Here is a 17,500-nt window from a genome sequence, read left to right as displayed (position 1 = left end):
TGTGACCCCATTTTGTACTTTAATACTACTTAATAGAATTATTATACTCCTGAAGGGCCCACACCTCACCCTAAACCTTATGTCACCGACCCACATTCACACACTTTACATGTACTAAAAAAAAAATATTATTGACCTAAGTTGTATGGGAAAAAAAGTGTAATGTTTTTTTCTGATTATCTTATTCATGTAGGATTATCATAACTGGACAACAATTATCCTAATAATACATCATCATTATAATTATTAGTGCATCTACAGTATCTCCAAGGAGGTTTAAACACTAGTGACAACTCTGTTTTGAACTTCAATCAAAGTTCCTTGAATGCACCACAATTATGTGCTATGACATGCAAAAGTGAAACTGAAACAGAACTTTGTCAGATGCTGCAACATATAGGCTTATCATATTTTTGCCGTTCTTCTATCGAAGTGTTTCATTCTACCAGAAGGAATGAACCATTTTGCACTGTTGCAAGGGGGTGTAGGTTGTGTTACATATTCCTCATTTGATTCAAACAACCTTATTTTTGAACATTGATTTTACCTGAACTTTTATGATTTTAAAGTTAAAAAGTACCAATGATTGTCACACACACACTAGGTGTGGTGACATTTGTCCTCTGCATTTGACCCATCCCCTTGATCACCCCCTGGGAGGTGAGGGGAGCAGTGAGCAGCAGCGGTGGCCCCACCCGGGACTCATTTTTGGTGATTTAACCCCCAATTCCAACCCTTGATGCTGAGTGCCAAGCAGGGAGGTAATGGGTCCCATTTTTATAGTCTTTGGTATGACTCGGCCGTGGTTTGAACTCACAACCTACCGATCTCAGGGCGGACACTAGGCCACTTTATGACTGACGGATTAAAAAAAAAAAATATATATATATATTTTTTTAAAAGCTTTGGCCATGACCATGTGGCCCCCCTAGTGGTTGTGGCCCTTGAGTAAACAATTGTATAGGTTGTTTAAGCCACGGGCTGGCCCTGCCTATAGAGGCTTTGCAGTCACGTGGTTTTATCACGTGACTTTGTGTTACGCCGCCATCTTGCCGGTCAACCGGTCAGCTCGTTCCTACGTGTTCGTACAGATTCAGTTTGATTTCTGCGCTACATTTTCACCGATTTCATCCGAATTATGGCTGATTTGCTATCCAACGAATTTGTGCATTTGGATGAAGAGTCCAAGAAACGTTACAGAGAGCAGTGGAATCTTGTTGGCACAACGGATCCGTACCTTTTACCGAGAAGCATGCTAAAATCACCTGAGCATTTTGCAACAGCCGACCTGCCTGAACTTTCATATCCAGACATTTATAATTACCTCGTCGATTCACCATCACCGTACACTGGTAAGGACCTTAAGGCAGGGGTGTCAAACTCATTTTAGATCGGGGGCCACGTATAGAAAAACCTACTCCGAAGTGGGCCAGACTGGTAAAATCACGGCACGATAACTTAAAAATAAAAACAACTTCAGATTGTTTTTTTTTTTGTTTAAAAATTAATGTTGTTGTTTTTTTACACTTACGTGTTGCAGTTAAAACTATTCTATCTTTATTTGACGTTATTTATACTTTCTGAATAAATGATGTGATAATGTTCATCAGTCAACTTATTTGTGTTCATTTTCAATCTATCAAGACAAAAAAAATAATATCAAAATCAAATTACAGGATGTTATTTATGTAGTTTGCTCATTGCGACATTTGGTGGACACATTTAAAACAGCAGTTTATTTCATTCAAAAATTGTGGCTCATTTTTATACTTAGCAAACTCATCCCGTGGGCCGGATAAAACCTGTTCATGGGCCTGATCCGGCCCGTGGGCCATACATTTGACACCCCTGCCTTAAGGCATACAAGAGTCTGGATGCCTGCAAGTATTTTACAGCAGGTTTTGTGCATGATGGGCTGATATGGCAGATTCCAAACAAGAATCGATTTCTTCTCATGACCAAGGTAAGGAAAAAGCACACACAGAAGAGCCTACTGTCTGTTTACAAATCCGCGTGGCAGTAACAGTGTGATTGTGAAAAAACTACTGAAGTGATTCTAATGAAAACTCACATTGTTAAGCTTTTTTTTAATTACAAAAGGCGTCCTGTTCAAAAATGCTTTAAAATAAAAAACTGTTTCACAGACTTCATATTGAAATTTTCCAATTGTTCTCTATATATGAAGCTCAACATTTACATTGATAAAGTTTTCAAGCCTGGCTTGGGGGGGTGGGGGGGTGGGGGGGTGAACTGAGGAAATCATCCCATTCCCTGCCTTGCTGCCTTTCTAAAAATGCACCCAGCATTTTCAACAATCATATTTGTATCATCCCATATTGTATTATTTCACATTTTGTGAAACAAATCAGGGGTGAATAGTTTGTTTACATACCTGATATGAAGTGTTCATTGCATATCCTTGTGTACATCGTAGGTTTCCATCGTTCACGACAAATCGCCGCGATCCGAAGCTAAGATTTGGTTTATCGCCTCGTCTATTGCTACATTCAATTTCCGGCATTTCCAAGCTCAAATAGCAGCAGATCTAACAAGAAAGCGTGTGTGAGTCGCTGACCGGCAGTGAACTGGTGACCGGCAAGATGGCCGCCAAGCTAATGTCACGTGGGTGATGACGTCAGCTGCAAAGCCTCTATAGGCCTTCATTTACACTCCATCAGTGCTTTTTAATTATTTTCTGTTCAGCTCCTCCCCCCCCTAGGAGGAAGAAAATATTTCACAGTCCCCCACTCTTCACCGTGACTATAAATAGTAAAATTGTTATAACTATACCTCTGCATAACATTGTAAGTTTATTAAAAATAAAGGTAAAAACACACCGGTCTTTCCTCGTCTCCCACCGTGGTTACTCATATTCTGGTACAGCAAAAAAAAGCATGTTTCCCGAGGTCACACGTGCGCTTTTCTGGCATCGCACCACACCACCCCCAGGGGGGCCCTCCCCACTATTTGAGAAGGACTGCACTACATGAACACTTATGATATATTGTTAGCTGAGAGGTCTCAGTTCGGTTAGCTCAAATGTGAACGCTACACGGACCAGTGTTCAAATGACAGCACAAGTCATGCACAATAGTGTTCTTTAAAAGTATGTTTCAGAAGCTTTTGTTGAACTGGATGCTGTTAAATATAGCCCAATTAAAACAACTAACCTACATATTTATGTCATGCCTAAGTTTTTTCCTGCACACTCTTGACACAAACAAGTATTTATTTATTTTTTGATCCAGACCTGTGTACTGTACTTCACGTGGCAACTTAGCCGTAAGTACTTTCTGAATTTTGAGGGACTTAAGTGTGCAGTATTTATGCTTAATATATGAGAAACAATTATTCATGATTCATGAATTATGCACAAAGCTAACAATAACCTGCTCCCTAATGCAGTAACGTACAACAACTGGTCTCAACAAAGGAGGAGGAATACAACCTTAGGGAAAAATGTAACTTAAAACATTTGTATGCATTTATAACGCTTAAAACCTTTGGTATATCAGTATGTGTAATTGAAATATAGAATGGACTAAGCAAATACATTAAACGATATAATTATATGATGCAGTTTTAGAAACGGCTAAAGTATAAAAGTACAAGAAAGAAAAACCCTGATAAATGAGACAATCTAATAACTAAGGCATAATCAGCAAATTATGTGAAGCACAACTTATTACCTATTATATACTGGCACACATTATTGATATGCATTTATTTATTCATTTATGTACTCATTCAATTATCAAATGTGTTATGAATTGCTTCAAAATGGAAAAAAAAAAGGCTGTGATTAAATAAACTACATTACCATTCTAGTGTAAAAATGTGTTATAACGATATGCATGTTCGAAATAAACTAAAACCACGAACATAGAAAGACATTCTTTTCAATAACGGGACCAATTTGCATACAAGCGTGCATAGTTGTTAAAACAAACACCACCAAAGACGGTCTTATTAATGTTATTATTATTATTATTATTTTGTCTTACTGTCTGCGCTGTCGTATGCAAGTTTTCTCGTGCTCATTGGTGCATGTTTTCTATGTTAAAAGTGGATGGTAAACTTTCGTTTATGTTCCTACACGTTCTTTACCCGCACTTTTGATGAGAACATTTTGTAACTGTTGAATAATAAATGAGTGAATGAATGAATCTCTGTCGATGTAAACAAAGAAGTGAAGACGAGGGGCGACGCAGGGAGACATTTGATTGGTTGGACCAGTTGTGTCCACATTCTAAAAGGTGTAAAGTACCACGTTGAAATGTTGATGGTAAAAACTAGGGCTGGAGGACATATATTTTTTCAAGCTGATACCAATTCAGATAGCCTTGTATTTATACATATATATTCTTTTTTCAGGTGGTTGATACATTTTGCTGTGTTAACGTGTGATGTTTTTTTTTTCTCCTTGCGGAATGTTTGCAGAACATTTGGTGCAAGTAGAATGCTGAATGTTTGGATCGATGCCATGTTTGTTGACAATAAGCTTAGGGCACTGTCAGGTTCAAACATCAAACTATCTATTAAACAAGACAAGAAGCAAGGAATCAAACAGAGACAGGATTCAATTTAGCTCATGAGGAGAGCGCGTGTGGACCTGCACCCTCAATCAGTGTCACCCCACCGCTCTGAGGAACAAGTTCCACACGCCTCCTCATTTATTTGGGCATTTCCTGATTATATAGCTGCAGCTGCTTCTAAGGGGAGGGGTCATAAACAGCTGCTGCACTGGGTCATAAACAGTTCAAACAAAAAGGTGCTTGGAGCGGTGTCAGGTTTGCCTCCTCTCTGCTCGTAGATTTCGGGTCCTTCCTGTGGCAGTCCAATAGATCAAAGAAACCGACACCTCCACGGCGCATTCCATCCCACACAGTGGAGGTTTACAAGCCGTCCGCCTTTTACTTGATAAGATCAAAGACAGCTTTTGTCTTCACGCAGGGCAACCTGAACTCATAGCAAACAAGTTGTGTGATAACTTATATATAATTATTCTGACGGGCACATTAACAACAGGCAGCATTTTAGATCGGGGGCCACATGGAGAAAAATCTACTCCCAAGTGGGCCAGACTGGTAAAATCACGGCACAATCTTCAAAATAAAGACAACTTCAGGTTGTTTTCTTTGTTTAAAAATAAAACGAGCACATTCTAAAATTGTACAAATCATAATGTTGTTGTTGTTTTTTTTACACTTACATGTTGCGGTTCTATCTTTATTTGTCGTTATTTATATTTTCTGAATAATTTATGTGATAATGTTCATCAGTCAACTCATTGGTGTTCATTTTCAATCCATCAAGATGAAAAAATAATATCAAAATCAAATTACAGTATGTTATTTATGTAGTTTGCTTATTTTCCTTGACTGATGTACTAACATCATGTGGTTTATTTTGTACATATGTAGCATCATCTACAAATATACAAAGAATTGCTATTGCGACATCCAGTGGACACATTTAAAACAGCTGTTTCTTTCATTAAAAAATTTCAGGTTAATTTTTATACTTAGCAAACTCATCCCGTGGGCCGGATAAAACCTGTTGAATGATCAGATTTATCGGTATGAAGTCATAATTCCTCTTATCGGCTCGATAATTACCTGTCCGATATTTATTGTGCATCCCTTCTCAAAACACAAAGCTGAAAAGCGGGCTGTTTTTTTCCTTTAAAACATATCTATATCAGGGGTGTCAAACTGGTTTTCATTGAGGGCCACATCGCTGTTATGTTTGATCCCAGAGGGCCTTTTTTTTTTTTCCTAAACATTTGTTTAGTGGATTTTTGAAATACACAATCAAAAAATACAATTAAACACATGTAGAATGTTGTATTTTTCCCCCAAAAAAATAAAATGTATGAGAAAGTTGCTGAAAAGAAGCAAAAGTGTTGTCAATGTATAAATCTTAAATGTTGATCCTCAGACTTGACACTGTTGACAAGAGAGGGAGAGAAAGCATGATTAGCTGTGATGGGTGCAAGACTAGAAATAGTGTGTACAACAAAATAGCACTTGAACTGAAACAAAATTCTGAATTAGATTTTTATAATTGGATTTTTCGTAAAAGGGGAAGTAGAAGAGTGAATGGGAGAGTGAACAAGAGCCCTAAGACAGGGGTGTCCAAAGTGCGGCCCGGGGGCCATTTGCGGCCCGCCACGCATTCTGCAAAAATTGCAAAATTGATAGTATTGCAAAAATTAAAAAAAACATTTACAAAAGTGGAATGAGGTGAAATCTAACGAGAAAAAGTTGCAATGTTGACACAAAGCTGCCATGCAGGCTGTTTTTTATTCTTTTGTCTTTCTTTATTTTTCTTTTTTTTGCCATTGCTCAAAAAAAAAAAAAGACAACAAATCTATGTTATAATAAATTATTGACCTATTCAAGGCTCCAATTACTTAAAAAATGTCACTTTAAAATGTTTTATGTGGAAAAAATATTGCATATATTCTGTGGTTGCCATATAAAAACATCAAAGGTTTTTTTTTGACAAAAGAGCATAAAAACAAACACAATAATAGTTCAAACGTAAAATCGACAGATATATCTGAAGTTGATCTCGTAACTTAAGTGTTGAAAGTAAAAAAAAACTAATACAAATGTATCACTTTAGGAGTGGGGGAACCTTTGGATCCCAAACATATCTAGTGAGATTTTATTAATATTTTCACTGATTTCTCAAAAATATTAAAGAATTAAAATCAATGGTGTTCTGCATTATTGATCTTTTAGAGCTCTAATTACTAAATACTGCATATTTCCAGTTTTGCTATAACAAACAAAGTTGTTTTTGACAGAAAAGGCATAAACCTTTTTTTTTTTTTTTTACTTTTGATCAACCTGAAGTTGATATAGAGATTTACTGTAAGCGTTAAATAAAAAATAATAATAATAATTTGACTTATTTTTAACGTTTTAATGACTGAGACCCTTTATGGTCCCCGGGAGCCCTAAAGGTTAAAACAAAAAATAATCCATATATTTTGTTATGGTTTGAAAATGAAAAATATCAAAATGGCCCCCTCATGCTTAAATTTTTCTGTGTGCGGCCCTCAGTGGAAAAAGTTTGGACACCCCTGCCCTAAGAGATACTGGTTTAGTTGAGTTAGCCTCCATAACCAGCCATAACAGAGGGGGATCAAATGCTTCATATTGCAGCCAATATCTAAAAATTCTAATGTTGGTGGCCCAGTAGTAAAATCTAAAGTTTGGTAGTGCTAATCCTCCCAATGATTTGGGTCTCTATAAATATTGTTTATGTAACCTTTGTATTCCGAATGAAGTCTAAAATCTGACTAACTGACGAAAGAAGGACAGAGGGGACAAATAGGAAAATAGCGGAAGTACATTCATTTTAACAGAGTTGACATGAGCCACTATAGATATATTAGGTCAGGACCAGCAATCAAAATCTCTCTAGATTCTGGACAACTTTGGAACAAAGTTGGCCTTATAAAGCTCTGCGAGCGTATGTGTGACCTGGACACCCAAGTATGTGAAACTTTGCAAGGCAATTTTAAAGGGACGGTTGTGCAGAGGATATTTCTTAGCAGCAGAATTTATATGAAATGTTTCACTTCCTGGGCGCCGTTTCTAACAGTGAATGATAATATTACACAGTGTCGGACAATCAACATTTTTGAATATTACATTTTCTTTTTACGTACAATGAACACAAATGTACATGTTATGGTGAAAAACTGGCGGATAAATCGCAACAATTTTACCGTCAAATTTACAGTGCTCTTTACATGGAAAAACAGTACCAGTGGGGTTTTTTTACAGTAAAAATTTCTCAGCTCAGTTGCCAGAATTTGTACGTAAAATGTACGTGTTTTTTCGTTACTGTAAATAAACTGCTTTTTTATGAAAACAATTCTGCCAACTGAGATGCTAGTTTTCTTGTTCTTACCATTTGATGGTGTATTACTGTAAATGGCAAAACTGTACCACCCGTTTTTAAAGTAAAAAACAGTAAAAGTTGCCAGAATGTGATTGTCAAAAAACTGTTGCTGTTTCTTCCATTTACAGTAAAATGCTGTAAAAAACACATTACATTTCGCAATTTTACTGTGAAATATATTGTCTTTTTTACAGTGTACAATTGCATTGATAATTTGCTTTAAAATCACAAGTTAAGCAGATAAAAAGTATGTATTTCTATTTTAACAAAAAAGCTTTGATTTGTATGATAATATATTTGTTGCATTATTAGATAATATTACAGTTTGAAAATTATGCAATTGCATGGAGTACATGTTTTTTTCTGTCAAATTAGAAAAAAACAAAGAAAAGAAAGAACTTTATTGACAAATCATTTCCAGGCTTTTGAGGGCCAAATAAAATGATTTGATTTTGACACCTGTAATCTATATATTGTATTGGCTTTGAAAATTCAGTTTATTTTGAACATGCATACGATACAATGTAATTCATCACATATTTCCAGTTGTTTCATTACAGCACGTCCGAAAAGGAGTAAGAAGAAGCTGAACTTATTTAATCCTACCCCTTTTCATACCATAGCTATTTTATCCCATTTCCTTGTTCTCTGTAACAGAACAGTGAATGAATAGATAATAAATAAATAGTATACCATAGTAAGTAAACAAATATGAAATACATAAATAATTTTTATCTAAAAAAAAAAAAGGGTTCAAGATGTTCATCATAATTCTTGTTCTGTGTACTTTGTGAACACTTGTAGTTTGAACAGTCTCTTAAACTGAATCATATTGGTGCTTTGTTTGATTTATTTGGTTAATCCATTCTATAAATGAATTCCACATACAGATATGCTAAAGGTTTTGAGTGTTGCACGCGCATACAAATGTTTTAAATTAGATTTTCCTCTAAAGTTGTATTTCTCCTCGTTTGTTGAGAAGAATTGTCGTACATTCTTGGGTAGCGGGTTATAGTTTGCTTTGTACATAATTTTAGCTGTTTGCAAATGCACCAAATCGTTGAATTTCAATATGTTTGATTCAATAAATAAAGGGTTTGTATGTTCTCTATATCCAACATTATGTATTATTCTAATTGATCTTTTTTGTAACACCATTAGTGAATGAAGCACACATTTGTAGTTGTTTCCCCATATTTCTACACAATAACTCAGATATGGTAACACTAGCGAGCAGTAGAGAATATGAAGTGATTTTTGGTCTAATGCAGTGGTCCCCAATCACCGGTCCGGGGACCGGTACCGGTGCGTGACGCATTTGCTACCGGGCCGCACAGAAACATTAATTAATATATGAACTACCACATTTTCTCCAACATAACTTTCGCCTGTCCCATTAAACACCAATAAACTTGTTAATAGATGTACTGTATATTACAACTCCTATGTTATAGTACATGGGACAATGCACATTAATGGACATACAGTATACAATGTTAATGTGCCAGATTGTAGCCAAAGGATAATTTTTTTGCTGTTTTTATCTGCCACACTTAGAAAGCCGGTCCATGCAAATAATGCATATATTAAAACCGGTCCCTGGTGGAAAAAAGGTTGGGGAACCCTGGTCTAATGCATCCATCCATCCATTTTCTACCGCTTATTCCCTTCGGGGTTGCGGGGGGCGCTGGAGCCTATCTCAGCTACAATCGGGCGGAAGGCGGGGTACACCCTGGACAAGTCGCCACCTCATCACAGGACCAACACAGATAGACAGACAACATTCACACTCACATTCACACACTAGGGCCAATTTAGTGTTGCCAATCAACCTATCCCCAGGTGCATGTCTTTGGAGGTGGGAGGAAGCCGGAGTACCCGGAGGGAACCCACGCAGTCACGGGGCGAACATGCAGACTCCACACAGAAAGATCCCGAGCCCGGGATTGAACTCAGGACTACTCAGGACCTTCGTATGTGAGGCAGACGCACTAACCCCTCTTCCACCGTGCTGCCTAATGCATATTTAACTTTATTCATTATTGACGTGTTTTTTGCTACTTTATGTTGTATTTTTTTTACATGAGATTTCCAGTTCATTTTATCATCTGCACCCTAAAATGTGTTTTCTTTTACCCTTTCAATATCTACACCGTCTATTTGGATTTGTGTTTGACTTTCTACTGTTACCAAATAGCATTATTTTAGTTTGACTGAGATTCAAAGATAGTCTGTTTGTGTCAAACCATCTTTTTAATTTGTTAATTTCTTCTGTTATTATTTGTATTAGCTTCTGTGTGTTCTCTCATCTTCAAATAATACTAACTTTAAGTCCTTTGTAACTTTAAAAATGTGGTTTGTATAAAGATTCAACACTTTTTGTCCCAGTATTGATCCTTTAGGTACGCCACAAGATATTTTCAGCTCTGTAGAAGTGTGTTCGCCTATCTTCACGTATTGCTTCCTGTTGGTTAAGTAGCTTCTAACCCAGTTCAAGACCAACCCTCTGATTCCATACCTTTCTAATTTGTTTATTAAGATGCTGTGATTAGTCCTGTCAAATGTTTTTGTTAAATCCATAAACACTGCAGCAGCACATTTTTTGATATCTATTGCATTTGTGATTTCTTCCAATATTTCGATTAATGCCATTGATGTTGAAATGCTGGCTCTGTAACCGTATTGGTTGTCGGTGAGTGTTTTGTTTTTATTTCTGAATTTGTCTAATTTGTTGTTAAACAGTTTTTCAATAGCTTTTGAAAATTGTGGAAGTACAGAAACATGTCTGTAGTTTGTAAACTGGTGTTTGTCTCCAGTCTTATAAATCGGTACGACTTTTGCTATTTTCAGATTCTGCTTGGCCTTGTGATTTTAGGATATACAATCAGACTATACATTGTGTCAATAAAGTTATCTATGGGCTTTTTTTTGTTAGGGTTTGTTATGCAATTTTGTAGTTGAATGTCAATGTTTGTTTTCCATCAGACTCCGTTATCGTTGTTGTTGTTGTTGTCGTTGCTAGGAGTTCTAATATTCGTCCAGATCCTGGATGTCATTGACAACTAGGACTCTTGCTTTTGCAGTTGGCGCTTCAAGTTCCCTGAATTGTCCCTTGTTTCCTCAAGTCACGTGTTTTGTTGGTGATTTCAGCATTGCGTTTAGTGAGGTGCTTGTTCATGTACACATCTTTTTGCCCTTCAGCTTTTTTCCCTGTGTCAGTAATGCCATTTTGGATTTCCTGTTGGCGAGCGTGACAGGAAAAACAATGAAATCAATCAAAATGGCCCCAGCTTCCTTAGATTTTTATATGTGGGGCCCCAAGTGGACGACCTTGGATTTTTACAGTTGTGTTGCGTTTGAGCGCTGCTGGGAAAAACTATTTGGAGAAAATGTCGCAGATTGGCCAAAATGTGCAAGGAAATTGGTGGAATTTGCACAATTGGGATGTCGCAAAAACCTGGAGGGCCTGATTGTTATTATGATCAATTTACTTTTTAACATTTGTTTGTTTTTAACATTTACAAAATATTACTACTAACTGTGTGCATGTTCCAAATAAAGTAAGCTAAAACTGTACCTAAAAATGATGAATACACACTTTATTTCCATAATGTAAGTCATTGTTTTCAAGAGAATCATCACTAATTCAGTGCATGTTAAACAAAACATCCGTTTGATAATAGTTCATCCAAATGAGTCATATAGTGCGTCTAAAGTGATCGACTAACAGCGTCATCCTGCAGTAAAGCAGCAAAAGGAGCCAAAATAAAAAGGAACTCATGTAGCTGATAGATTGGTCCGCAGAGAAAACACAGGACAGGAAGAAGAGAGTCGAAGCGCAAAGAAAAAGAAGGAGATGGAGGCATCCCGTGGAGAAAGGAGGGGATTTCCCACAGCACAGATGGAAGCCATTAGCATGGTGTTGTTATTTAAAAAAAAAAAAGAAAGAAACTTTCATGTCTTTGCAGTCATTAGATAATACAGTTAACTGTAAACAGCACCGTTCTGCAAATGGATGTAATATGCAGACACAGCGATTGTTTGGTGGAGCGTAATAAAGTATGATCTTTTACAACGAAACCTAGCAAGGTTCCATGCCGACTTTCAAATTGTCGGTTGACTTCAAAAAAATGAAAAATAAAAATATTCCACAAGCTCCACTTGCACTGCTGTGAGGTCACGTTGGAGCCAAAGCCACAACCACAGCGACACACACACACACACACACACACACACACACACACACACACACACACACACACACACTGCTTTTGCTGAGCTCATCGCATCTGCAGCTCTCTTGAACTTTGAACTTTGAACTGCCTCGCCGGCGCATCACATCTTAGTCACATTCAAATGTCATGGGTTCGATTTCTCCCTCTAAAAGACATGTTTAACATAAAGAGAGGCTGCTTCTTACCTTAGTTTGTTCTGTGCTTGCTTCCCCTCACTCAGACACGCCGTCATGCACTTTGCCTCCTCTGAGCGGGCTGCCAGCTCCTCCACTAAAGAGGGACGGGAACAAAAGAGGCATTTAAAAAAACACAACTTTGATTAAAATTCATCAAAATATTTCTACATTAAGAGGGAAAATGTGCATTTGTAGTTAACGCTCAGGATGACAAATAAGCTGCATCCTTTGAGACAAAAGAAGCACTACCCTGATTTGACAATAGATGGCACTCTTTACCCTAAGCAGCTCCTGACTTGCAGGCCCTTCAAACATGTTCCTTTTCGGGCTCCATCCTCAGTCCACATGCAATAAAACCCCCATTGTCCCACACTGAGTGGTGCAGTACACTGAGCGGCTGCATAATAAACTACCGGTCAGCCTCTTTTGTTTGCTTTTCAGTTTCAGGACTTCCCTCATTTCTTTTTGTTGTTGTTGTTGTTGTTGTTGTCATGTGTGCTGCTGTTTGGTAAGTCAATGTTCCCTCATAGCTCTTTAAAACCTTTTCACCAAATTCAGTATTCATTGAACACAACATAAACTGTCAGCCGTCAGTGGCCAAGGCTGGTGAATATTGAGGAGGGGTGCATGAGCGCTTTATATGCTGGGGTGTGTGCGTGTATTTGTGTGTGTGTGCATGTGTGTGTGCAAGAGTGAGGCCGAATATTTACAGGACGGACCTTGACTTTGTGAACATGAATGTGTATTAGAGTGCGCGGAAAGGAGGCTGTGATGCTTTAAGGCCCGGCCGGGCGCCATCAGATAAACCCAAAGCACATTTTTAACAAATAAAAAAAAACCTGCATGTCATACAATAAAATAGGGCTGCAGCTATCAAATATTTCATTAATGAAGCAATCTATCGAGTGACGGGATAACACATACTTTATAGCAGGGGTGTCCAAAGTGCGGCCCGGGGGCCATTTGCGGCCCGCAGCTAATTGTTTACTGGCCCGCCACACATTCTGGAAATTCTATTGCAAAAATTAAAACAACATTTAAAAAAGTGGAATGAGGTGAAATCTAATGGATGTTGTGGATCGGTGGAAGGAATACTTCGAAGACCTCCTCAATCCCTCCTACACGTCTTCCTTTGAGGAAGCAGTGCCTGCGGACTCTGTGGTGGACTCTCCTATTTCTGGGGTTGAGGTTGCCAAGGTGGGGGGATGCGATTTGCCCATAGTTCCTTAAGGCTCTGGATTGCTGGGGGGCTGTCGTGGTTGACAAGACTCTGCAGCATTGCGTGGACATTGAGGGCGGTGCCTCTGGATTGGCAGACCGGGATCATGGTTCCTCTATTTAAAAAGTGGAACCGAAGGGTGTGTTCCAACTATCGTGGGATCACACTCCTCAGCCTTCCCAGCAAGGTCTATTCAGGTGTACTGGAGATGAGGCTTCAGGAAGAGCATTGTGGTTTTCGTCCTGGTCGTGGAACTGTGGACCGGCTCTATACTCTCGGCAAGATCCTTCAGGGTGTTTGCCCAACTAGTCTACATGTGCATTGTGGACTTAAGCTTTGGGTTATGACCGAAAGGACAAGATCACGAGTACAAGCGGCCAAAATGAGTTTCCTACCTCAGGTGGCGGGTCTCTCCTTTAAAGATAGGGTAAGAAGCTCTGTCATTCGGGAGGAGCTCAAAGTAAAGCCGACGCTACTCCACATCAAGAGGAGCCAGATGAGGTGGTTCGGGCATCTGGTCAGAATGCCACCCAACGCCTCGCTGGGGAGGTGTTTAGGGCACGTCCGACTGGTAAGAGACCACGGGGAACACCCAGGACACGGTAGAGAGACTATGTCTCGCAGCTGGCCTGAGAACGCGTTGGGATACCCCAATAAGAGCTGGACGAAGTAGCTGGGGAGAGGGAAGTCTGGGCTTCTCTGCTTAAGCTGCTGCCCCCGCGACCCGACTTCGGATAAACAGAAGAAGATGGATGGATGGCTGCAACTAATATTTTTTTTCTTCTTTTAAGTAATGGATCGAAGAGTTTGTCCGATTGAGTAATCAGACAAACACAATTCATAAGCTCCAGATGTATTTTAGGGAAAATAATTGAAATAAACATTTGTTTTGTTTGCCATAACCTTCATATAGCTGAAGCTATTGATTATTTTAGTAATCAAGTATTAATTAGTTTTTTACGGTTACTCGAGTAATCGGATAATGCACAAGTTTTAGCCTCAATGCGTATTTCAGTTCAAATATATAATTTTTAATTGCCATAACTTATAAGGCTGCAACTATCGATTTTTTTTTTTTAGGAATCAAGTAATCCATCGAATGGTTTGTCCGATTAATCGAGTAATCAGATAAACACAATTCATGAGCATTACAAACTCAAACAAAATTTTAAGAAAAAATATTTTTACTTGCCAAGTTGCACTTTTAACATGTGTGCATCAATGCAAATTTTAAAATACAACCTCTCCACTGTGTGCCGCTCTCTTGTGCGCTTTATTGAAACTATGTCCGTGTATTTAAAGTCCCAGCACTCTATGCGGTGCCGATTTTATTCATTTTTAATAAGTTATACTTAGTTTTTTATTCTAATCGAATGAATCAAATAATAGTCACAGTCCAACAATAAAGGAATAATTAATGTTTTAAAAGCATTCAAAGTGTCTTAACTGAAATCCTTGAGGAACTGCTGCAGCAAATGCAATATGTATTTGATAAACAGTACTAAAATGCACAAATACACCTTTTAATATACCGTGGGGATTGATTATTTCAGATCAAGGTGCACTGTAAAAAAAATGTAGATGTTTTTATGGTTAAAAAAACAACTGTCAGCTCAGTTGCCAGAATTTTACCGTCAAAATAAAAGCGGTGCCATTTTTCAATTTACTGTAAAAACAACAACAGTGGACTTTAATAGTGAAAAACTGGCAGATCAGTCACCAGAATCGCACAGTAGAAATAATAGTGGTATCGTTTTTTCAATGACTGTAATGCACTGGAAAACAACAATCAGATTTTAAGTTGAAAAACAAACAAACCAACACATTTGCTGCAAAAACAGGCAATTTTTAAATTGTTTTACAGTGTGGATGTTTATATTTAAGGTAATGATCAATACAGCTGCAATGACCTCATGAGTTGGCTTAGTACACATCCCACGATTGGAGGATGGAGCTATGAGCTGTACAGACTGACCCGTCACAAAACCATTATTTATACTTCAACATACCCTCCTGAGAGCCATTGTCCTTTGCAGTGGACATTTGTTTGTGGTACATTTTTTCTGTTAGAGTAATACATAACCCTGTTGTGCATGCCCATGCCCACACATTAAAAAAAAACTTCAAAAATGAAGATAAAAGAGGTTGAGAAGGTGGAAAGATGTAATAAAACCCTAACTAATAAGTGTTCCTAATCCTAACTTTGATGAAAGGTGCTTCCATCCATCCATTTTCTACCGCTTATTCCCTTTGGGGTCATGGGGGGCGCTGGAGCCTATCTCAGCTACAATCGGGCGGAAGGCAGTGTACACCCTGGACAAGTCGGCAACTCATCACAGGGCCAACACAAATAGACAGACAACATTCATATACAAAATTAACGCAGCAAATGTTGTAGTCTCTATTTCACTTTCTCTAAATATTATCATTGTAGACGTGGCCATTTTGTACTGAGCAACCAGGACAGAGATTCTATTGTGTACTGCTAGGTCAAGTTTTTTTTTCTGGTCATCATTTTTTGCGGGGAAAAAAAAATCCCAAAGAAAAATACTTTTTTGATTGAAGTCTCACAATATTTGCTGCGGTCTAAAGTGACATCTGCCATGACAACAGCTCGTCTTTTAGGAGCAAATTTTACTTGAAAAAGATGGTTGAATTCCAAATTCTATGATAAAAGCTCACATTTCATGTGTATTTTTCCTTCATGAGGATTTAACGCATTTTCACTTAAGCCCCGATGAAGCTGAAATGAGTGAGATTTACTGAGGCTGAACGTGATAAGACATTTTTGTGCAATTTAAAACTGGTTGAATTTCAGGAGAAATAGATTTTAATTTTTAGATAGATTTTAGACATTAACTGTTTGTTGCAGAATGATTCTAACAACAGCTAAGGCAATACAAAAAATATCTAAACAGCTGAAATGTATCAATGACAATATGAAAAAGCTGCTGATGGTGTATTTGACTGAGGAGCAGCAGGTAGGAGACACTGAAGAAGTCCACTCTCCAAGGTAAATACTGTACATAATTATTACATTACTCCATAAAACTACTGTAGTTGCTACTTGTACATTCTGTTGTATTGTTTTATACATTGTTTTTATCTGAAACTGTGGTTTCCTTTTTAAAAGGCATGTTACATGTTAAAATGGTGCTGTTTTTTTTGGGTGGGCTGGGGGGGTGCATGCGTTTTGACTCAAGGGGTCATGTGATGATTTTTTTTCTACATTTAAAACATTTCCTTGTGGTCTACATAACATGTAATGGTGGTTCTTTGGTCAAAATGTTGCATAGATTATGTTTTACAGACCATCTTTAAGCAGTCTCTTCAGGATGTGCCGTTCTGTGGGCGGTCTTATTCACGTGCCTCCACTTTGACAGTGTCTTCTCTCCGTCAGCCTTGTAGTTTTTAGCGATTCCAAATGGAGTCTACTGACTGATATAAGTTAGAAATATACGCTACTTTGTATTAGAAATGGCAACAGTGGAGGATGGATGTGCATGTACGAGCCAGTCCGCCCCACAACAAGAGGATAGAGAAAAAGAATGGACTTATTGACTACATCCTCAGACTACAATGGCGGACTCACACAAAGCTCTTCAGGTGAAACGCTGACATCACAACTGGGAAAATTGTCAAAAATTGGGCAGATTCCAAACGGCTCGTTTGGAGGAAGTATGAAGAAAATAAATATTTTTTGTCGAATTATCTCTGCCAAGACTTCCTAGTTTTGATGTCAAATTGTCTTATGATTTATGCAGATTCCAAATACACAAAAACAGGTACTAAAAGGTAAGAAAAGTTGGTTTCGCATAATAGGTCATAATAGGTCCTCCTTTAAAGGGGAACTGCACTTTATTTGGAATTTTGCCTATTGTTCACAATCATTATAAATGTCATTAAAAAATTGTGCATTTTTTTTTGCATTCTAACATATACAAATCGGT

At 37.9% G+C, this 17,500-nt stretch overlaps 1 protein-coding gene across 1 annotated transcript in view; it reads right to left on the bottom strand.

The window, feature by feature from the left end:
• LOC133629991 (myosin-9-like) overlaps positions 1-17,500 on the bottom strand; it is a 385,153-nt gene that overhangs the window by 123,048 nt on the left and 244,605 nt on the right. Inside the window, exon 15 of the mRNA XM_062021171.1 lies at positions 12,341-12,425. Within this exon, the coding sequence (XP_061877155.1) occupies positions 12,341-12,425 (85 nt within the window). The remainder of the gene's footprint in view (positions 1-12,340; positions 12,426-17,500) is intronic.

This window comes from Entelurus aequoreus, linkage group LG15 (assembly GCF_033978785.1).
Source record: "Entelurus aequoreus isolate RoL-2023_Sb linkage group LG15, RoL_Eaeq_v1.1, whole genome shotgun sequence".
In the NCBI taxonomy this organism is placed as follows: Eukaryota; Metazoa; Chordata; class Actinopteri; order Syngnathiformes; family Syngnathidae; genus Entelurus; species Entelurus aequoreus.
This window is presented reverse-complemented; position numbering and strand designations above follow the sequence as displayed.